General features: G+C 45.0%; 2 protein-coding genes across 5 annotated transcripts in view; one reads left to right on the forward strand and one right to left on the reverse strand.

The window, feature by feature from the left end:
• LOC134354367 (uncharacterized) overlaps positions 1-9,851 on the forward strand; it is a 39,915-nt gene extending 30,064 nt beyond the window's left edge. The window contains exons 3-6 of the mRNA XM_063063327.1: positions 1,799-2,032; positions 4,163-4,279; positions 4,471-4,535; positions 8,105-9,851. Of these exons, the coding sequence (XP_062919397.1) occupies positions 1,799-2,032; positions 4,163-4,279; positions 4,471-4,535; positions 8,105-8,536 (848 nt within the window). The 3' untranslated portion in view covers positions 8,537-9,851. The remainder of the gene's footprint in view (positions 1-1,798; positions 2,033-4,162; positions 4,280-4,470; positions 4,536-8,104) is intronic.
• An 877-nt stretch (positions 9,852-10,728) lies between these two features.
• Positions 10,729-23,199, reverse strand: part of LOC134353977 (neuronal-specific septin-3-like) — a 51,016-nt gene continuing 38,545 nt past the window's right edge. For 3 of the 4 annotated variants that reach the window (XM_063062593.1, XM_063062591.1, XM_063062590.1), the window contains exon 10: positions 10,731-22,996. In XM_063062593.1, the coding sequence (XP_062918663.1) occupies positions 22,870-22,996 (127 nt within the window). In that variant the 3' untranslated portion in view covers positions 10,731-22,869. Of the gene's footprint in view, positions 22,997-23,199 lie in introns of all 4 variants that reach the window. The other variant, XM_063062594.1, reaches the window with a different exon arrangement.

Raw genomic sequence — 23,199 nt, forward strand, 5'->3', positions numbered from 1 at the left:
GTTCCTCCAGCATTTTGTGTGTGTTGCTTTGGATTTCCAACACCTGCAGATTTTCTCTCATTTGTGGTTCCTGTATGTGGCATTTGCTCAGCATGATAATCAGCCTTCATTTCTTGTCGCTCTGTTGCAGCTTGAGTTCTCCAATTCTTAATCACATTGGCTGTTGGAATTTCTTCAGTAATTAACTTTAAAAAAGATTCTGTTTAGTTAACTGAACTACTGTTTTCTCTGAGGTGTTGAAGGTTCAGGGGAGACCTGAGGACTGTATAACCATATAACAATTACAGTACGGAAACAGGCCATCTCGGCCCTTCTAGTCTGTGCCGAACGCTTACTCTCACCTAGTCCCACCAACCTGCACTCAGCCCATAACCCTCCATTCCTTTCCTGTCCATATAGCTATCCAATTTAACTTTAAACAACAACATCGAACCTGCCTCAACCACTTCTGCTGGAAGCTCGTTCCACACAGCTACCACTCTCTGAGCAAAGAAGTTCCCCCTCATGTTACCCCTAAACTTTTGCCCTTTAACTCTCAACTCATGTCCTCTTGTTTGATTCTCCCCCAATCTCAATGGAAAAAAAGCCTATCCACGTCAACTCTATCTATCCCCCTCATAATTTTAAATACCTCTATCAAGTCCCCCCTCAACCTTCTACATTCCAAAGAATAAAGACCCAAATTGTTCAACCTTTCTCTGTGACTTAGGTGATGAAACCCAGGTAACATTCTAGTAAATCTTATAAAACTAATGAGGTTTACAGAAAGGGCAGACAGTCAGAATCTTTTACCCACCCAAGATCGAAACGTCAGCTCCTAGGGGCATGCATTAAAATTGAGAAGGGGGACATTGAATGAGATATTCAGGGCGGAGGTTTTGCACAGGGAGTGTTGGGTGCCTGAAACGGGCTGCCAGGAGCGGAGGTGGAAGCAGATAAGGGAGTGGTTTTTAAGGGGCTGTTAGACAGGTGAATTTTAGGGATATAGATCATGTACAGGCTGAATTATTCGTTCATTTTGACCTTGTGTTGGTACAGACGTTGTGGGCCAGGGCTTGGCTCCTGTACTGCTCTGCTCTATGCTTGTTGGTCCACAAAAGAACATAATCTTACCACAAAGTGGTTACAATGTCAAGTTTGGAAAAACTTATATATTCACTTTGATTATTAATGAAACCCGCTGTTTCCTTGGCTGCACAAGTCTGGGGTAGGCACCCTTTGGTACCGCCAGATTTGTGAGATTGAGACAGTTCTCGCACCCCAAATCTCGGTTTGTGTGAATGCCGTGTAATTTGCTACCCCGTTACAAATCAGTGCCACGAAATAACAGTCTGCATACGGTTACAGGAATTATATTTATGAATCTTAACTTAACTAAAGGGTTTGTAAAGAAAAACAAAAAGAAAAAGGCCCATTGCAATTAAACAGTTGAATGCGCACAAGCTGGAGCTCAACGCCTCACCATATTCACCGATCCTCAATTGATCTCGGCATCTGGCTTCGTCGCATCATGGTCCCGCACTGGGTTGAATCCTACTACCAGTTTTCTCCAGTGTCTTCTCTCTTCATCTCCCGCTGAGCAAAAGCCCCAAGCCCAACCTTAGTGTCCCTCACCAGAAAAACCTCCCCCCGGTTCCACCATCCTGATTGGATGGCTCACGTTCCTCTGCATCCCTTATCTCCAACCATAACCCAAACGGACTGAAAGCAGAACAGACTGCTCGTACAGAACCGCTAAATGAAATACCTACAGCATAACAGTAAAGGCGTGAACCGGGACATTGCATTTATATTTCAGGAGTTTCCGAAAATGCACGTGAAAGGGGAAAAACAGGATCCGATTGCTTCATTACTGGATTCACAGGAAATGACATGCAGATTCTGTGGGATGTGACATTGAGTAACAGGACTATGGGCACCCAAGGCCGAATGAGGAGCTTTAATGTCCAGTGCAAAGTCAGCCTGGAGGATGGTCGAGGAATGATGCAATCGTGTCAATGTGAAACCATGGATGCAAATACCACGTTGGGAAGTAAGTAGTGATTAGTGTTCGGTGAGAAAGGGCAGTCCAGGGTATAGCCAGAGCAAGAATCAGATCTTCCCTGGGTTACTTGTAGACAGGCCGTGCATATGAACAAGAGTCTGAAAGCCTGGTGAGATGGATGTAGAGGGATTTACTGGTTGCTGTGGGGCAACAGGCATCTGCTGGTGGGAAGGGGGACATTTCTCTCCACGAGTCACAACAATCAGAGGCTGAAGTGGAGCTGAGCAGATTGGGGAGCTCGGAGCAGACTCACTTCCTCCCCCGCTGAGTCAGTGAGGCCGTTTGGTGGCTGCACTTTCTGTGCCTTCTTGCTCTCCCGTTACCTTTGTTTCTGCTGATTTCTGACGGACAGACAGGTATCAGGAACTGAACCCTGTCGTGTCTTGTGGACTGCCTGTACCAAAAGATCACAGGGTCAAAACCTGGAGCGTTTCCCTGACTGCAGCGGGATAGTTGTAACCTGCACCACCTTCATGAGGTGGTGTGTCACACAGGCAGGGGCACTAGAGGTTCTGTAGTGCCGGAAATCCAGAGCACAGAAACATTGGAGGAACTCAGCAGGTCTGGCAGCATCTATGGAGGAGTTACATGGCCTTTTCAGGCTGAGACCCTTCATCAGGACTGGAAAAGAAGGGGGAAGAAGCCAGAATAAGGTGTGAGATGGGGAAGGAGTACAACTGGCAGGTGATAGATGAAGGAGAATGAGAGAGGGGATGAGGTGAAAAGCTGGGCGGTGAAGTCGGAAGAGGTAAAGGGTTATAGATAGGGTCAAACACTCAGGCTGATGTAGTCTTTCATGATTCTATTATTCTGGGATGGTGGTGAAAATTGGTAGCTCGGGTTGAGGCGTTTGATGCCGTGGTGTTCACTGAACTTGATAATTAGTTTGCAGACAGTTCATCACCAGTCAAGGTTGCTACGTACCCCGTAATGGGTTAAAGAACCAGCAGAAATGGAAAACACTTTGGAGTCTGGTATTGCTATTAACTAATGGTATTTATTAGTAACTACGCAATACAGTAATATACATTCAGATATATCAACCAGATTAGCAAAGCTCATGCATATATATAAGTGTGGAAATATAAAAACTAAGCTTCTTCAAGCCTAGGGGGTAAATGGATACAGTCTTACGGTGATGGGTAAATGAAATCAGTTCAGTTTGTGGTATTGAGTTGAGTAGTGATGGAGAGAGGGAGGTGTTGTGGTTGTCTGAGTGAGCCGATGCCGTCGATTCTTCCCTTTGTCCTCCGAAACTTCCAAGTTAGCCAAACTTGACCAACTTAAGAGCACCGTCTTCAAGTGATAGTCTACCAACCCAGGCAAAGGTTAGACACTCGGGTAGACTCCACAGGGTCGCTCTTTCACGCACTAATAATCACAGATCAATACCTCGTTATTGATCCTCAGTCCCACACTCGTGGGCACCTGAAAAGGATAGTGGTAACTTCACCACACCCTAGTGCGTCTGCGTGTCCTGTGAAACAGGCAATTACGCTGGTTTAAATGCTGTTGTACTGAACACCACCTGTCCATCAAGTAGCTCCTCCCTTCTCTCTCTGTAACAAGTTGTTTGTGCTGTACAGCTGCACGCTCTCTCTTTTTTTAAAAGCACAGTCCCTAATGAATAACTCAGGATATCGTCACAAGGTGATGTCCTCAGTGAGCGGTTGTTGGTGTTCCTCTGTGGAATAATTTGTCTTATTGATTATTGGACACTTATTTAATTTTAAAGCTGGTTATATCGTTACTTTGTCTGGTGGTGGAGAGCGATGGCACAGGCAGGTAGGACAGTGATTTGACCAAAGTGTAAAGCGTGAATGGTGCGAACGAGCCCCTGGTTGGCGGTGGTGAGTTGTTGGTTTTGGTGGGATCGTCACTGACCTACATTCTGACAGTGCCAAGCTTCAGGAATAGTTTTGGTTAGCTGCAGCCGCTCACCAAGGTCCCAGCGGTGTACGCGTAACTCAAACTGGTTGGTCTTTCATAAACTGGTACGACTTTTGTAATAAAGGAAAATGCCACTGCATTTCATACAAATCAGAGGGCACTGCCTTTCTCGTTACTTTACCCCTGTGATACTCTGCATGACTGCTAATTACATTTCTTACCTTGAAGGCACAGATATTCCCTGGGGCCTGAATATGCTGAGCCAGAATCTATGTGGAGTCATCGGTCTATTAATAGTAATCCTGTTCTGCGTACTCATCTATTTCAACTGCTTCAGTGGTAAAGGTAAGCTCGTGCTCGCCTGGTGTGGCTAGTTGGACAGCTTCTGTGATACTCTTGTAAAGCCACTGCAGCAGCTCGTGTCTCCCAGGAACCTGACCATCAGTTGTAACTCCCTACCACAGTAATTCCTCTAATTGTACAACTGTGCACATCCGAAATGAACTCAATGGTTGAACCTCTTGGTATTTTCACAGCTTTGAAACATCCGTCAGTTAACAGCCTGATTAAAACGTCAAGACTGACTGAAGCGGGCCCCAGGGTAAGGAAGCCTACAGTCCCCTTGCTTTGCCTCTGTGCCTCACTCTTCCATTAACCTGCTCCCTCTTTGTAAAGCTAAGTTGCCAGGGTAAGACGGGTGGGAAACAGCGCATGATGGGATGAAGCCAGTGGATATGTCTAGTCGCATGGCGCTGATATTAACGCCACGGGAGGGCTGTCAGCGCTGTTTTGTGAGCCTCTAGAAGAGTGGCCGGGCACTTCCCACACGGAATCACGCTTGCACTGGTCCACATTGTCAATGCTGATATCCTTCTCCAAGCAGTCCCGGGTGAGTGACTGCCCCTCTGGGCACGGCCAAGCTCCCCGCTGGACTTGTTGAAGCCTCACTGGTTAAATAACTGGCTGGACTCACCTCAGCCGCAGCCTTAAACCCTTTGGAGGAGCCTTCGACCATGGAGACTTCCATTCGGGTTGTTCCTGCCATCTTCACGGCAGCTTTCTGTACCGGTGTGGACCAGGCAAGGCTCCGGGCCACATTGGGAGAGGAATGGATGAGCCCACATTAACAAAAGTTAACAATTCAAGCTCCACCCCAACTTTTGTACAGGTTGTTCACCAGGGACAGACCCAGGGTCAGCGTTGGCTGCCTTGTCAGTTGGTAGCAAGGTCACTGTCAGGGTCAAGGCCATGGCCACAGTTGTGGTCAGGGTGGGAGGACTGTCACAGTCCAGGAGAGGGGTGGGGTTTATCACAGTCAAGGTCAGGGCCATTTTCACAGTAAGGGTCAAGGCCACTGTTGACATCCACTGACAGGGTCACCACCACGGGTGTGTCCAAGGTGACATCATAGCTGGGGGCTATCATGGTCAGGGCCAAGGTTGTTATCACAGTCAGGGTGGGGGGGGTCTATCACAGGATGGAGGGGCTATCACAGTCAGGGTGGGGGGGGGGTCTATCACAGGATGGGGTGGCTATCACAGTCAGGGTGGTGGGGGGTCTATCACAGTCAGGGTGGGGGGTCTATCACAGTCAGGGTGAGGGGTCTATCACAGTCAGGGTGGAGGGTCTATCACAGTCAGGGTGAGGGGTCTATCACAGTCAGGGTGGTGAGGGGGTCTATCAGTCAGCATGGTGAGGGGAGTCTATCACAGTCAGGGTGGGGGGTCTATCACAGTCAAGGTGGAGGGTTTATCACAGTCAGGGTGGTGGGGGGTCTATCACAGTCAGGGTGGGGGTCTATCACAGTCAGGGTGAGGGGGGTCTATCACAGTCAGGGTGGGGGGTCTATCACAGTCAGGGTGAGGGGTCTATCACAGTCAGGGTGGTGGGGGGTCTATCACAGTCAGGGTGGGGGGGGTCTATCACAGGATGGGGGGGCTATCACAGTCAGGGTGGTGGGGGGTCTATCACAGTCAGGGTGGGGGGTCTATCACAGTCAGGGTGAGGGGTCTATCACAGTCAGGGTGGAGGGTCTATCACAGTCAGGGTGAGGGGTCTATCACAGTCAGGGTGGTGAGGGGGTCTATCAGTCAGCATGGTGAGGGGAGTCTATCACAGTCAGGGTGGGGGGTCTATCACAGTCAAGGTGGAGGGTTTATCACAGTCAGGGTGGTGGGGGGTCTATCACAGTCAGGGTGGGGGGTCTATCACAGTCAGGGTGAGGGGTCTATCACAGTCAGGGTGGTGGGGGGTCTATCACAGTCAGGGTGGGGGGTCTATCACAGTCAGGGTGAGGGGTCTATCACAGTCAGGGTGGTGAGGGGGTCTATCACAGTCAGGGTGGTGGGGGGGTCTATCAGTCAGGGTGGTGAGGGGAGTCTATCACAGTCAGGGTGGTGGGGGTCTATCACAGTCAGGGTGAGGGGGTGTCTATCACAGGATGGGGGGCTATCACAGTCAGGGTAGGGGGTCTATCACAGGATGGGGGGGCTATCACAGTCAGGGTGGGGGGTCTATCACAGTCAAGGTGGAGGGTCTATCACAGTCAGGGTGGGGGGGTCTATCACAGTCGGGGTGAGGGGTCTATCACAGTCAGGGTGGGGGTCTATCACAGTCAGGGTGGTGAGGGGTCTATCACAGTCAGGGCGGTGGGGGGTCTATCACAGTCAGGGTGAGGTGGGCTATCACAATCAGAATGGGGTAGGCAATCACATCACCACACTCAGATTCTTTGAGTCTGGTTTAACCGTGGCTGACTTTGACAGTTCCTCGTTAGAAGTAATGAGGTCTCTGAAGGTTATGCTCCCACCAAGGAAGGGGACCTGATCAGTTTTTCCTCATTTCAAAGCTCACTAATATGCTATGAATTGCAGAGACACAGGCGACTGACTGCCGAGGCTGGAGTCAGGAGCATCAAGCAATCTGCCGGAAGAATTCCGCAGGTTGAGAATCATCTGGGTGAATGGAGTTGTTGATGTATCAGGTTGACACCCTGCTCTGTGACATCAGAATGTGGGGTCTTGACTCGATATGCTGCTAATTCCCATACCCCAACAGATGCTGCTCAACCCACTAAGTTCCTCCAGCAGGTTGTTTTTAGCTATGAATTATCATTGTCATCATTATGTGCTGTGTCATGTGAGGTCATCATTATGTGCTGTGCCGTGTGATGTTGGCAAACATGGGATCTCCCAGTGGCCACACATTTTAATTCCACATCCCATTCCCATTCTGACATGTCTATCCACGGCCTCCTCTACTGTAAAGCTGAAGCCACATTCAGGTTGGAGGAACAACACCTTATATTCTGTCTGGGTAGCCTCCAACCTGATGGCATGAACATCGACTTCTCTAACTTCTGCTAATGCCCCACCTCCCTCTCGTACCCCATCTGTTATTTATTTATATACACACATTCTTTTTCTCTCTCTCCTTTTTCTCCCTCTGTCCCTCTCACTATACCCCTTGCCCATTGACTGGGCTTGCCCCCCTCCCCCTTTTCTTTCTCCCTAGGCCTCCTGTCCCATGATCCTCTCATATTTCTTTTGCCAATCACCTGTCCAGCTCTTGGCTCCATCCCTCCCCCTCCTGTCTTCTCCTATCATTTCGGATCTCCCCCTCCCCCTCTCAACCCTTTGGGTGCTAATGGAAACAAAAGGGTCTCTGCAGTGCACTGTCAGTGGGGAGACAGCTAGGTACAAGTTAGCTGCCCCCTACCCTGCTCCCGCATTGGGCACCATGGTAGCGTAGCAGTTAAAAACAGCACTATTACAGCTTAAAACGTTCTGGAGTTCAATTCCGGTGCCGTTCTGTTTGGATTCTCTGTATGTCCTCCCCGTGGAATGCGTGGGTATTCCTAGTTCCCTCCCACAGCCCAAAGACGTACCGGGTAGGTTAATTCGTCATTGTAAATTGTCCCGTGATTAGGTCAGGGTTAATAGGGTTTATCAGGAGTTACTGGGGTGACTTGGCTCAAGGGGCTGGAAGGCCCTCCTCCATGCTGTCTTTCTAAGTAACTAAAAAATAGAGTATCCACTGTATTTCAAAGGTACTTTCTAGCAAGTCCTGTGGATGTGAGAAATGGCTCATTTTTTCTACAATGAATATGTTTCCACCTTTGAGATTTACTTTGGTTAACGCAGTCTTTTACATCCTCCCAATCTTCAAAAGCCACAGGACCAGCGGTTGCTAAGGGAGCAGCGGTTGCCACGGGACCAGCAGCTGACAAATGAACAGCAGCTCCCATGGGGCCAACAGTTGCCGCAAGAGCAGCGGCTCTCAAGGGACCGGCAGTTACCACAAGACCAGCCGTTGCCGCGGGCCCAACGGTTGCCGCGGGAACAGCGGTTGCCACAGGTCCAGAGGTCGCCTCATGTCCAGCAGTTGGCACAAGAGCGGTGGACGCCACAGGGACAGTATCAACAGACAGATCAGCAGTTACCCAGAAAGAAGATGCAGACTGGCCCTCTGAGTTTACCATCAAAGCCACAAATAGCTTCACAGGAGGAGCCTCAGTGGATGCAGCAATTGCCACAGGAAAGTCAGGTGCATTATTCCACCTTAAATTTGGTAGCAATGGAAAAAAAGACAAAGAAAAGATGATTTTAAACATCAACAACAGATACGTGATTCAGTACTCTATAAACTTCCTTCAGCACTTCTGTGAAGATTATTTGGTGATGTAATTTCCTTAAAATTAGGAAGATATCAGCATTTAAAAACTGACTTTCCTGGTGTTTGATCTGCAGTGCTGCACTGCGCGGGTAATGTGGCAGGATTTCCCCAGTTTTGGGTTACCACCGCTCTGTGATGCACAACAATTTCCTTATGATGTGCCTCTGACGCAGAGAAGCATTTTCAAGGTGCGAGAGGGTGGCACCGAAAATTTGTCTTTGGAGATCATTGTCTCTAAAAGTAAGATCATGAAGACTCTCTAAGGTTAAATTTGCTAATGTATTTGTGTTATCAGTAGTCCATAAGGATTTTATTGTCAGGACAATGAATGTAATTATTTTCAAGTTACAGCATACTTAATGCAAATACTGCATTGACCAATGAGTCAAAGACGAAGTGAGGATTATTATTCACATTAAATGTCCAGTTGTACAGCAAATTCATAGAAACATAGAAAATAGGTGGAATAGGCCATTCAGCCCTTCGAGCCTGCACCGCCATTCAGTATGATCATGGCTGATCATCCAGCTCAGAACCCTGTACCAGCCTTCCCTCCATACCCCCTGATCCCTTTAGCCACGAGGGCCATATCTAACTCCCTCTAAAACATAGCCAATGAACTGGCCTCAACTGTTTCCTGTGGCAGAGAATTCCACAGATGCACCACTCTCTGTGTGAAGAAGTTTTTCCTAATTTCGGTCCTAAAAGGCTTCCCCTTTATCCTCAAACTGTGACCCCTCGTTCTGGACTTCCCCAACATCGGAAACAATCTTCCTGCATCTAGCCTGTCCAATCCCTTTAGGATTTTATACGTTTCAATAAGATCCCCCCTCAATTTTCTAAATTCCAACGAGTATAAGCCTAGTCGATCCAGTCTTTCAGTATATGAAAGTCCTGCCATCCTAGGAATCAATCTGGTGAACCTTCTTTGTACTCCCTCTATGGCAAGGATGTCTTAATTCTTAATTAATTAATTAATGTCTTAATTCAGGCAATTTAGACAGTAAACTGATTACTAGCTAATTAGAATCAGGTTAGGTAGCACCAGCATATGGCTGTGAAATTTGTTAACTATGCGGCAGCAGTACAACGCAATATATGAAAATATATTTTGTTAAAAACTGAATTGCAGTAATTGTATATATATGTTATTAAATAGGTAAATTAAGATAAGTAGTGCAAAAACAGAAATAAAAATTTAAAAAAAGTAGTGAGGTCGTGTTCATGGGTTCAATGTCCATTTAGGAGTCGGATGGCAGAGGGGAAGAAGCTGTTCCTGAATTGCTGAGTGTGTGGCTTAAGGCCCCTGTACCTCCTTCCTGATGGTAACAGTGAGAAGAGGTGGTGGTCCAGGGTGGTGGGGGTCTTAGTGATGGACACCCCTTTTCAGAGGCCCCGCTCCTTGAACATGTCTTGGACACAACGGAGGCTGGTACTCATGATGGAGTTGACTAATTTTACAAATTTCTGCAGCTTACTTCGATCCTGTACAGTGGCCCCCCACCCCGTCCCATACCAGACGGTGATGCAGCCAGTCAGAATGCTCTCCACGGTACGTCGGTAGAAGTTTTTGAGTGATTTAGGGATAAACCAAATCTCTTCAAACTCCTAATGAAATATAGCCGCTGTCTTGCCTTCCTTATAGCTGCATCAATATGTTGGGACCAAGTTAGGTCCTCAGAGGTATTGATGTTCAGGAACTTGAGCAGGGGAAACAACCTACAGCAACATCTCCTCGTAAAGGCTGGGTCATTTCTCCTGAAAAAATGCAGTGAGTGGAGGGTAGTTATATTTAAATTATATGCACAAGATATTGGTGACCTAGTCACTGACGTCGTTGGTGTATGGCCAAGTGATTAAGGCATTCGTCTAGTGATTTGAAGGTCGCTAGTTCGAGCCTTGGCTGAGGCAGCGTGTTGTGTCCTTGAGCAAGGCACTTAACCACACATTGCTCTGCGAGAACACCGGTGCCAAGCTGTATGGGTCCTAATGCCCTTCCCTTGGACAACATCGGTGGCGTGGAGAGGGGAGACTTGCAGCATGGGCAACTGCTGGTCTTCCATACAACCTTGCCCAGGCCTGCGCCCTGGAAACCTTCCAAGGCGCAAATCCATGGTCTCACGAGACTAATGGATATAATCAGAAAATGCAGCCTGTGGTCATCAAAAGTGCTTTAAACAGTTGAATTTCCCCCAGACACAAACACCAGATCATTCCTAAAATCAAAACGAGCCAAGAGGAACATTGCATGGAAAATGTGGATCAAGTTTTTCCTTGAAAAATGCACTTGCTTTGTGTTTGTGGACAATGTCCTGTGAGTTAGGAGCTCGGACGTACTAGACACGAGGAGCCAATGATGTTCCCAACCTTGTGCTTATGGCAGAGAAAATAAGTTGTCTGAGTCTCAGTAGGAATGTCACGTCCCACCTTCAAGTACAAATTGAATCAGGTATGCATTGACTATTAACCAGCACAGTGTAATAACCATGTGGGTGTCCTACTTAAATCTAAATGGCGCAAATACCATAAATGAAGATCGCATTCAATGCCATTCAGACTTATTGGGAAGAAAGAGTACTGTTAAATGGAGAATGAAGGAATGAGACTCTGATGGTACAGATTGCTGGGAAAAGGTTAAATGCAGAATCAACTTAGTTAGAGCAAAGTGCTCCAAGTAGAATTCCTATATAATGTGTAAAATACTGCAGGACAAAATTTATAATGTGTAAATATCAGTGTCCTACAAGTTTGGTTCAGTGATGAAAATCTTACTAATTTATTTTCACTAACTAAAATGTATCCTCTTGTGTTTGTTAATTTCACTGAACTCTCCCCTCTTTCACCTGACATTTTATTGAAAAATAATAATTCAATGTAACTGCTCTATTGTATTTAGTTGCCTGAAATTCAATTCAAAGTAATAACCTGGTGACATTTACAGCTGCATCAAATGGCTCAGACAGGAAAAAGAGAAAAAAGAGCTGAACACTGGTGCCTTGGCCTGCAGTGGAGGGCAATGTGAAACTGTTACATCAGATTTCTGTTAGTTATGGGAGTGGAGGTTTACCTTCAAAGGACGATCTCTCACCACAAAAGCACTGCTGCCAGGAACAGATGTGAACCAAGTCCATCACCAGAAGTGGTGTCTGATTAGATTGTCAGCAGACTATGATGAGTTTACACAAGGTTCAAATGGAGAGAGAGGTGGTGACAGGGTACTTTAAAATTACTGCAATCTCTTAACCTCAAGGAACTTCATCACAGAGTAAGGAATTCCAGTTCTCGTTACCATTTGCTGGAAATCCCCAGACAAGATTTCGACACAGCGGAGGCACAGGTAATTCAGTTGTCAGCTTATTGTAGATGCAGGTCAGCAGGGAATGACACCCATTTTACAGATGCTTCAGAATTGCCAATTATTTCGACCAAAGCAAACCACATCCTGTAGATGATTTTGTGGCAGTTTATTTGTGTTATTTTATTGCAGAAAGTCAATAGATCTTAAACAATATCTGGACAATCCACTCTACCACCGACAGCACAAGAAGTACTTGTGTCCACATTGAAAACACATCCATGATAAATGCATCATTTTGTTTTACAAATAAGAATAAACAGGGACATACAACAACTGTACAACATTTCTTATTTCATATACTAAGTATCTTTCGGAAATACTCAGAACACAAGCTTGGCAAATGTGATATTTCAATATCTAGAGAGAACATCAATGATGGTCAACAATATTAAATCAGGAGCACAATGTAACAGGGAAGGGGATTTCAGTTATGGCAGGGCTAGAGAATTAGACACACTAACCTGGTTCTGTTGAGGAGACAGGCAGTGTCTGACGTAAACATGAGATTTGCCCTTGGCCCCTCGCTGCCTTACTTCACTTTTGGCCCATTCTCAATAGGATTCTGGTCTCTAGATAATTCTGAGAGTGCCCAGGATCCCAGTTACCTCCCATTCAATCCCATTTGTACAGGAAACAGGATTGGGTTAGGTTCCATAATGCTAGTGTTACAAAGCTCCTAATTGGGAGGTCTGGGTACTGGCCCCAGAGCATGAGTTGAAATCCCACCGCGACAATCAGAAAATGTAAATTCAGTTACTTAATTAAATAAATTCAGAGTGTAGAGCTAAGGTCAGTAAGGGAGCATTAATCTATTAGATTGTTGTAAAACCCCATTAGTTCACTGACATCCTTTACAGAGGGACAGCTGCTCCCATGTTAACTAGGTGGGTGACCCTGTCATCTGTAATTGTTGTCCTAGCAACACACTCAGTTTTAGGGATAGTTAGAGATGGGGAACAGAATGCTAGTCTTGTGATGATGTTGACACCTTGGAATGAATAAAAAAAGTTTGCAGATATATTTCTGGTTAATGTCTGTGGCTTTTCCGTAAATCAGCTCAGGAACAAGGGTTCATTAACTACTATGTCTGACGGGAATGGGTTGAATTTTGTCTGTGATAAATTTTCTGATGATTTATGGGAGAGGGTCACTCTCCACCGATTACTGCCATGAGAGGACATGTTTTCTTGTCCCAATGGACTGGTGAAATGGAATATTGAAAGTGAGAGGCTACTGAGGTCAGTGGCTCCTGGGCAGAATTCCTGTGAGAAACTGACGAGGTCAGAGGTTCCACTGCAGAATTCTCAAATGACCTCCCTTGAGGATGAGAGCAATCAGTTCTCGATGTTTCCTGGCCATTCTGAATGGTTGCATCCACTCAAGACTAATATTGATATATTTTTGGACACGGAAAGAATCTTGAGACATAGGGATCAGGCAAGGAAGTGCACCAGAATACTGGTTTGGCTGAAATCTCATTGAGTGACTGCAGGATTCATCAGGCTCCAATCCCCTATTCCTGCTCTTATTTCACAGTCTTAAAACTGGCCATACTCCAAATGAAACTAGAGGTCTCTCCCAACCCGTTTGTGGTTAGTTGAGATGACCAGGACCTAGCAGATTGTACTCGACATAACTAACACTTTTAATTACTACTGGTAATGGTAAACTATTTGAATATGTGAAGAATAATCTATTACTAACTCACCACTGTTTACTTTAATGAAAATACACATCTAATCGCTTTATAATTTGTGATCCCCATCTTTACCAGACCCACCTCTGGTCAGTCATTGATTGTACAATTAGAAGCTATAATAAAGCATCTCATCAGAACCCAAGGATTGAAGACAAGGAGAGCTCATACAACTGGTTTCAAGAACTCAGACAGATCTGAAGATCGGAAGACACAGGTCCCATGTGTGTTAGGGACCTTTTACTGTTTGTAATTTAAAGTCTACCATGTTGCCATCCATCAGCAGACCCTAGTGTGGGTGTCCGAAGACAAGATTCGTAAAAGTGAACTCAAGTAGATGAGTACAAACATTGGGAACGTTGAGTTCATGAAATCTGAATTAAAACAAAAGTAACTGAAGGCCCAGCCTTGTGACAAAAATACCCACCAGAATAAATGTCACATGGAGGACTCCCTATCAGTCAAATAGTGCTGCTCCACCCGAAGACATTTCGTACTAACCCCAAATGTATTTTGGCCTTGCTAAACACTTTTTAACAACATTTTTCACCAACCTTTAGTACCAAACTCAAACCTCACCCAAGGAAATCTTGTACCAAACTTAAACACAGTTTACAATAGCCTCAACCTTTGGAGTGTCAAGTTTAAAGCCAGACCCCATACAGTATGTACAAAGCGCGGCCTTCATAATTAGTCTCACAATTATATCATTTAATACTATCTTAATGTTACAGTCCCACTTTCATTTACTATGACCTTCTCCTCCTTATAACAATGTCCTACCTCATGATCTAATCAAATCTGGACTTCTCTTTCAAACTCACTTCATCTCTTCTCCTTTCTAAGACTTTTCTTAAAATCCATCACATTGATCACACTTTAGTCATCCTTTCCAATATCTCTTTCAATAGCTTTGTATAAACTTTACCCTGAATGATACTGACGTAAACCTATTCAAAGTGGAGATCACACTTCATAAATGTAGGGCCAGGCCCTTTCTCCTTTGAACAATGGTTGTTGCCTTCCCACTTATACATATCAGGTTTTGTATATCATAACATAATCCCACGCCTACATTTGTCCACCTCACCAAGCCTTGCCACATAGTCACACAAATATCCCAATTGTCAAAGACCCATAGAGTTGACAAGATGGAAACAGCCCATCGACCCAGCTCATCCAAACTGACCAAGATGTCATACTGTGCTAGTTCCCGATGCCTGCATTTGGCCTCTATCTCACTAGGCTCTTTCTATCTATGTACCTGTCTAAATATCTTTTAAATATTGAATTGTGCCCATCTCTACAGCTCCCTCTGGCAACGCACTCCATATACCTACCACCCTCTGCATGAAAAATTTTCCCCTCAGCTCTCTTTCAAATCTTCCCACTCTCACCTTAAATCTAGTTTCAGTCTCCTCTGTACTGTGACCATCCACCTTGTCTGTGCCCCTCACTACTTTACACGTCTCTATAATGCAAACCTTTAGCCTCCTTCACTCTAGGGATAAAAAGTCACAGCTTATCCACACTTCCAGTGTAACTCAAGCTGTCCAGTCCCAGTAAGATCCTCATGAATCATTCCTGCATCCTTTCCAGCTTAATGACATTCTTCTCATAACTTGGTGACTTTCCACTTGGCTATTACTCCGTTCCACTACTGAACCACTTACCCCCCACGTCCTCCTCTCTCAGTACTTCCCAATTCAAACACGGTGTTAACTATCATCTGTTGGGTTTTCCTTCATGATTTTAATTTTGAATATGACCTTGACTTTTTAAACTGTCTGGGAGGGAAATCAAATCAAATACTTCCATCCAATTTTCTGATTTATTATCTCAAAAAAAACCAAACAAAGCAGGGACATTAAAGTGCAATGAGGCAGTGTTGGAGTAAGTGATATGGGTGAAGGTCAAGTTTCTACAGCAGCACAATTGTGTACATTTCCAGTCACCAAGTTGTAGGAAGAAGGTCATTAAGCAGAAAAGAATGCGGGATATATTCACGAGAGGGTTACTGTGACCTAAAGCAGCAACTTCCTTAACCTAAAATTTTAATTTTGGCAAAAGGGCGGATATGTGCTATAACTTCACCACTCTGAATTATGCCCATTTAAGGATCTAATAATTAATGTTTGCATTAATAAACTGACACTAATGTAAAAAAGCTTCACAGAGACACAAGGAAAATCAGAATAGAAGCTAAAGGGAGAATTAGGAGGGGATGAGAAGCTTGGTTATGGATGGAGCTTGAAGGATTGGTTTACAAAGTGGGAAGGGGTGGAAGATGAGGGAATGGACATCCGTTGCTGCTAATGGCACAGCAGTAGGGGCTCAGGAGACGCCAATGAATGGAGGAGGATACTGGTGTATAACTAAGTAAAATTTCTCCCTCTGACCTCAGCGTGTGAGTTGATTATAGACCATGGTGTGACATGTTATCCGGAAAGCTGAAGGAGCAGAATATCTCAATGGAAGATTTGTGATTAAAAGGAAACTGTAACTTACACAATACTGGAAGCACAGCGGAGAACCAAAAGCAAAACACCAGAAATCAGAAATAAAATTTGAGAATGGTGGAAATATCGGAAGTACAATTATGAAGAAAGCACAGTAGCACCTCTACCTCTTTACAAGTTTGCAAAGATTCTGCATGACAGCTAAAACTTTGACAAATCTCTATAGATGTGTGGTGGAGAGTATATTGACTGGCTTCATCACAGCCTGGTATTGAAATACTAATGCCCTTGAATGGAAAATCCTACAAAAAGTAGTGGATACAGCCCAGTCCTCCCCTACACTGAGCACATCTGCATTAAGCACTGTCGCTGGAAAGCAGCATCCATCATCAGGGACCCCCACCACCCAGGACATGCTCTCTTCTCACTGCCGCCATCAGGAAGGTGGTACAGGAGCCTCAGGACTCTCACCACCAGGTTCAGGAACAGTTACTAGCCCTCAATCTTCAGGCTTTTGAACCAAAGGGAAATAACTTCACTCATCCTATCATTGAAATGCTCCCTCAGCCTATGGACCCATTTTCAAGGATTCCTCATCTCATGTTCTCGATATTTATTGCTGTTTTTTGTATTTGGACAGTTTGTTGTCTTTTGTACACTGGTTGAACAACCACACTAGTGTGGCCTCTCATTGATCGTTATAATTATTATTCCATTATGGATTTATTGGATATGCCTGCAAGAAAATGAACCTCAGGGTTGTATATGGTGACATATATGCGCTTTAATAAAAAATTTACTTTGAACTTTAAAGTATTTAGCCCAGTGATCCCCAACCACCGGGCTGCAAAGCATGTGCTACCGGGATGCTAGGAAACAATATGATTTGGCGATATGAAACGATATGAGTCAGCTACACCTTTCCTCATTCGCTGTCACGCACTGTTGAACCTGAACACCACCCACCTCCCCCCGACCCCCGTCAGCCGGTCCGCAAGAATATCGTCAGTATTAAACCGGTCCGCAGTGCAAAAAAGGTTGGGGACCCCTGATTTAACTTGTTAGTCGCTATGAAGACATATGTAGAATTAATTTGTTATGGGGTCTGCAAGACCAAACAGATGTATTCGATCTATCAAATCTGTGTTGACCACCCATTTACACTGGTGCTAATCTAATGCAATTTTACACTTTGCACTGCCCCATCAACTCCATCCAGACTTGACCACATTCTAGGGCTAATTAACCTACCAGCCAACACATTGTACGGTCACAGTGAGAAAATGTACACTCTAGGGCCAGTTAACCTACCAGCCCACATACTGTACAGTCACAGAGAGAACGTGTGCACCCTGCATCAGAGGTCAGGATTGAACTCGGATTGTACTGTATTTGTCTTACCCAACGACCTCCCACTTGAACATAAGTCTCATTCATTAGTGCCACTCAGCACGTTTCTTCCAGTCCCGTCTATAAAGAAATGCTTCTCAACATGGAGATGCCTTACCCAGGTTGGCATTCAATAGATGGGAAGCTCTTTGTTCCAACATTATGATTCCATAAAATCTGAAGAGCTCCTCAACCCACTTTGCACGGCCCAGGACAGTCTATATTATCAGAGGGCACTTTAAGAACAACTTGTCTTCCCGACACCTGACGACACCCCAAGGCCAGTTCAAGCCTCTGTACCTCTCTTCTGAAACTGCTGCTCTTTGATCCTTCCTAAACCTTGGACCATTTCCTCTACAAATCACTCAACAGGTAGAATGTCCTTCCTGTGGAAGTCACTTCTCCTGTCTCGAGGTGACACTAATGATACCTCCCAAGAAGATATCTGCTCCTCATTCAGCACCTTTGGACCCGATCCTAACTACACTAAAACTATTAAATAAACATTGAGAAGTCTTAAGAAGAACCTGCCAGAAATTTTAGGGGCACTGAGTAAATGACAGGGGGCTTAGGCACATTGACGTAGGGAGAGACCTTGGGGTGCAGGTCTATAACTCCCTGAAAGTTGTGATACGTGGATGGGATTGAGAAAAAGGGATGTGCTATACTTACCTTCATGGCCAAGGCATTGAGTGTAAGAGTTGGCATGTCATAATGCAGTTGTAGAAAACATTGGTTAGTTGCACTTTTAATTCAAAGTTCAAAGTAAATTTTATTAATAAAGAACACGGTTTCATTTACTTGTGGGCATACTCAATAAACCTATAGAATAATGGTCCACAGAACGTTGCTGAGGGCTGTGTGGGATATTGCGCTGAGTATTGTATACAGTTCTGGTGGCCACTCTACAGGAAGGATGTGGTGGAAATAGGGTGCAGAAGAGATTCACCAGGATGTCGTGTGAAATGAAGGGACGGTCGTTATTCGGAGAGATTGGATAAACTGGGTTTATTTTTATTAGAGTGTAGGAGATCAAGGGTCGCCCTTAAAGAGGGTTATAACATTATGAGGGAAAAGATAATTAATTAAAATCCTTTTCTGAAGTCATGGGATTCTAGAACTAGAGGACATAGGTTTAAGGAGAGAAGCTCTGAAGGGCAGATCTCTCCCCACAGAGGGTGGCAAATATCTGAAATGAGCTGCCAGAGGAGATTGGGGGGGGGGGGGGGAAGACAGATTCACTAACAATGTTTAAAGACATTTGGCCAGGTAGTTGGATAGGGAAGGAGTAGAGGGATATGGGACTAGTGTGGGCAAATGGAAACTAGTGTCGATAGGCATCACGGATGGCATGGACAAGTTGGGCTGAAGGGTCTGTTTCTGTGCTATAACTTTCTAAGATTCTGTGATAAACAATTTCTGGATAAACAACTCCAAACCCAAAACTTTTTCAACAAGTAAGACTACAGCCTAGAGCAGGGGTTCCCAACCTGGGGTCCACAGACGGCTTGGTTAACAGTAGGGGTCCATGGCATAAAAAAATGTTGGGAACCCCTGGCCTAGAGGACGGAAGTTGGAAACTGGGTAGAGCACCCTACAATATCAGAGACTTTATAGAGTTGGAGAATCTGAAGTGATTGAGGCAAATAGTGTAAGTGCATTATAGGAAAGCTGGATTAGTCCATGAAGCAGAATGTAATCTGGAGGCTGTTGATAGGATGAGATGGAGTTGGGTATCAGGAGGCAGCATATGAAACTAAATAACTTGGTTAGACCAAACGTTTGTGAGCTTCACTGCGATTTGTGATGAACTGAGACTAAGGCTATGGACCTACTCTGAGCTTCGTGTGTATGGACTCAATTTTGTTCTGAATTTAATGCTTGCTTTATTGTTTGCATGATTTTTTTTTTCTTTCTCTCTGCACAATGGGTGTTGGTCTTTTTTAAAATTGGGTTCTTTCGGGTTTCTTGTTTTGTGGCTGCCTGTAAGCAGATGAACCTCAAGGTTGTATAACTTATACATACTTTGATAATAAATCTACTTGAAACTTCGATGTTTTAATTCAGAGGTTCCTGACCTGGGGTCCACGGACCCCTTGCTTGATGGCATTGGTCCACAGCATGGAAAAGGTTGGGAATCTCTGTTGTAATTCAACCTCTTGTAATATTTAATAACCCACAAGTACAACATCTAAAGAAAAACTTTTCCTTAGCTTGTCTCACTCATCAAGTAATTTGCAGATAAAGTGCAGTGTAATAAATGTAATCAGTCTAAATATATCGATCAATTCTTTACCACAATCACTAACACATAATTTAGAATAAACTTTTTATCAATACAGAATCTAATGTCTAATATTGGCCTAACATACAGTTTCAGCAGGGGGACATTCAGATGATTTCTACCACCCTTGGCACTATCAAACACTCTTTCAGCATGGTTGGAGCACACCCAAGTGAGCCCCATTTCTGAAGTCAGATAGGACTGAAACAGGCTCTTTGGCTCACCAAATCAATGCTGATAATCAAACACCCATTCACACCAATTCCATGATATTCTCCCCACATTCCCATTAACTCCCCTCATATTTTACCACCCACCAACTCACGGGTAAGTGTACAGTGGCCAATTAACCTACAAACATTGCTGTTGTTGGAGGATTGTGTTCTCCAAAGCCCAGTGACAGTTGTTACAAACCTAGCTCATTTTGAACAATGCAGGTAGTGGGAAGATCTGATAAAGAACAGACCCTTCCTTCTACGTGTGTGGTTGTCTAAGTGGCATACGATTCATCAAGGCCTCTGTTATCTCTCTACCCTCTGCACAATGTCATCAATCTCCCAAACATTTGTGGAACTTAACTAGAAAATTCCCAATACTTGATTCACTTCTAGTGAAGGTTCACTAGATGAAAGATTGGAATGGGAATATTGGAAATGGTATTGATCTCAATCAAGAGTCATGTGACTCTCCCTCCCTCTCAGAATCCAGTGCCTGCAACACACCCTCCCACGTACTTGAAACAGAACTATTTGTTTCCAGACAAGTCTTGAGACAAATTGTTAACTGCTGCTGAAATCAGAATGCTTGCTCCTGCTCCCACCTGGATATCCCAGGTTCTGAGTCAATGCAACAAACTATCCAAGGTCCAATCCTCAATCTTCACTGGGTTTTTGCAGCCTACACTAACTATACTTCAGCTGGAAATCAAGAAGGCATGGAGTCACAGATCCCTGTACAGATATGAGCCTGTGTGGGAGATTGTATAGGACATTAGATTCAGATGAAACTGTGATATTTCAAGTCCACTGGGGTGAAGATTGGGAAGAAAAATCAACATGGAAAAACACCTTCAAGGGAAGTACAGAGAAATTAGGAAAAATTGGCAACTCTCTGGCCCCAAGGCACAGGACTTGTGGCCACTGTATTATGGACAAATGCACTTGGAAAGAATAAAAGAAACATGACACTTATTCACACCACTCTATATACACATCACTCACAAGTGCTAATTGACTAGATTTAACCTACAGATGTTGCTAAGAATGTTCCAGAACATGCAGCACAGTGAACAGCAAACTGAGTGGAGACAGTAGGGGTGGACACTGCCAAGAAGGAAGCAGTGATCTGGATTGGCGGTGGAGAGGGGTTGGAGTTGGCGAGGGAGTGGTTGATGTGGCAGGGATTGGGGAGAGGGAAGGGGGGCGTTTGACGCAGCAGGGATTGGGATAGGGGTTCATGTGGTAGGGGGTTACAGTTTGGAGGTTGTGGGGCAGGCACTGCGGGTAAAGTGTTGGCATTGCGGGAGAGGCTGGAGGTTTTGAGGAATGGAGAGGATAAGAGTACTGAAGGTGTTGTGGAAGGGGGTTTGATGGAGTGTAGGGCTTGGTGACAGGTGTGGGAGACGGAGCCTGGACATTCAGAGGGGATGGGAGAGTTACAGGAGCTGGAGGCGTTGTGGCAGTATGGGATGCTGGGGTTTGTCAGTAGGTGCCAGGCGTACAGGAGCTGAAGATGCCTATGGTAGAAACACACCCCTCCCCACTGTATGGTCTGGCAAACACACTGTTTACTTGATCACACTGGTGCCTCCAGTTAAATTGCCACAAGCCACAGAGAAATGCTGGAGGCTGTTGGAAGGATGCTCCCCATCTGTTGTAGTCTTCCCTTCATGGGGAGCTGGGACCTCCCACTACCACTCAGCCTTCTTTTCCTTCGAGCAGATGGGAGACCTACCACGGAAACCCTACCATGCCACGTCCTGCTTTGCAAGCACCAATACACAAGATCCACTCCTTAGCTGCAGCAGGTTTACACCGATGAACATTGAGTACTCTCCCTGCTTCACTCTTGTGCTGGTTTGGTGAGCACAGCGAGGAACCAAATCTTTCTCAGGATGAATCCTGCTTCACTGTGAAAACGGGTGTCAGTATACTTTCTGGGTAGTTTCAGAAGGAGCTAAATTGGTGGTGGGGTATTTGTCTCATAAAGTTAGGTCTGATGGAACTTGACATTTAATTTCCAAATCCCCACTAAGTTACTGTTGACTTCTTAATGCTAAACTTGAAGCAATAAAACTGTTTAAGACAATATCGAGTATTTAATGGAATGAATGCAGTTTTCAAAATTGAATATGATTAATATTTTATTTTATACTTATAGGGGAAAATACAAATGTATTTTCAACCCAAGGACATTCTTTCCTTAAAATTCAACTCCCTGAAAGGTTTTACAGTAAGTGGTCTCAGTTTGGACACCAGGAGTTTGCAGCTCTGTATCCCTGGGCTAGGGAACACGTACAGGAGATTAATTCAAAATGAGTTTTGTGGGTCCTCGTTGTTAATCAGACTTGCGCTGGAAAACGTGTGTGAGCAGCAGTGAGAGGAACAGTTCACCGCGATCGATTCCAACGCCCAAGAACATTCAGCGAACTAGGTTGTCACACTGGGGTGAGACTGGAAACAGTATCTGGAACTTTTCGTTCAAAACTCCAGTGTGAACCTTGGCTCTGCTGTGTGTCCCCTTGAGTGAACACGAGGAAGGAAGAACGTGTCCGGCCTTCCTCACAAAACACAAGCTGGCAAAATCCAGTGAAAGGGAATAGTACTGTCAGTCCTGCAGGTTTACTGAAACTCATTTACAACTATTGAAACATTAACATTAAATAAACTATTCAATATACATTACGTTCATTCTTAAAATAACACTTCGGAAATGTGCAAGGGCTGATCTTTGAAGAGCTCCACTCTCTCTGAGTGGTAGGTTTGTCTTTGCTTTGTACCTTTACAATACGCCTTTTATAAAAGTCAGATTTTCCACGCGGCTCTGAGGCAGAGGAGTGGTTTTGTCTCTGTTGGTTCAGAGGTTACTTTCGTGCACCTCCTCCGTGTCATTGGTGAGATTCCCGTTTTCGTTCAGCCGCTTTGCCCGGTAAGTCTCGTAGAAGATGTTGTGGGTCACCTCCTTGAGATCCTGAAGGTGGGTCCTACAAGGTGAGGGCACCATAGGAGATGCCAGGAAAGGGGCAGAGTGACAGTGGTGGAGAGAAGTTGGAGATACCAAAGGTGGCAAGGGTCAGGATGAGAGGAGGGCATAAGTAGAGGAAAGAGAAAGTAGCAAGAGAGTTACGCCGGTTTGGGAAGAAACCGATAGAGAGAAGCAGAGGAGAGTCCAAAAATATCAAAAAGA

This window comes from Mobula hypostoma, chromosome 11, assembly GCF_963921235.1.
Source record: "Mobula hypostoma chromosome 11, sMobHyp1.1, whole genome shotgun sequence".
NCBI lineage: Eukaryota > Metazoa > Chordata > Chondrichthyes > Myliobatiformes > Myliobatidae > Mobula > Mobula hypostoma.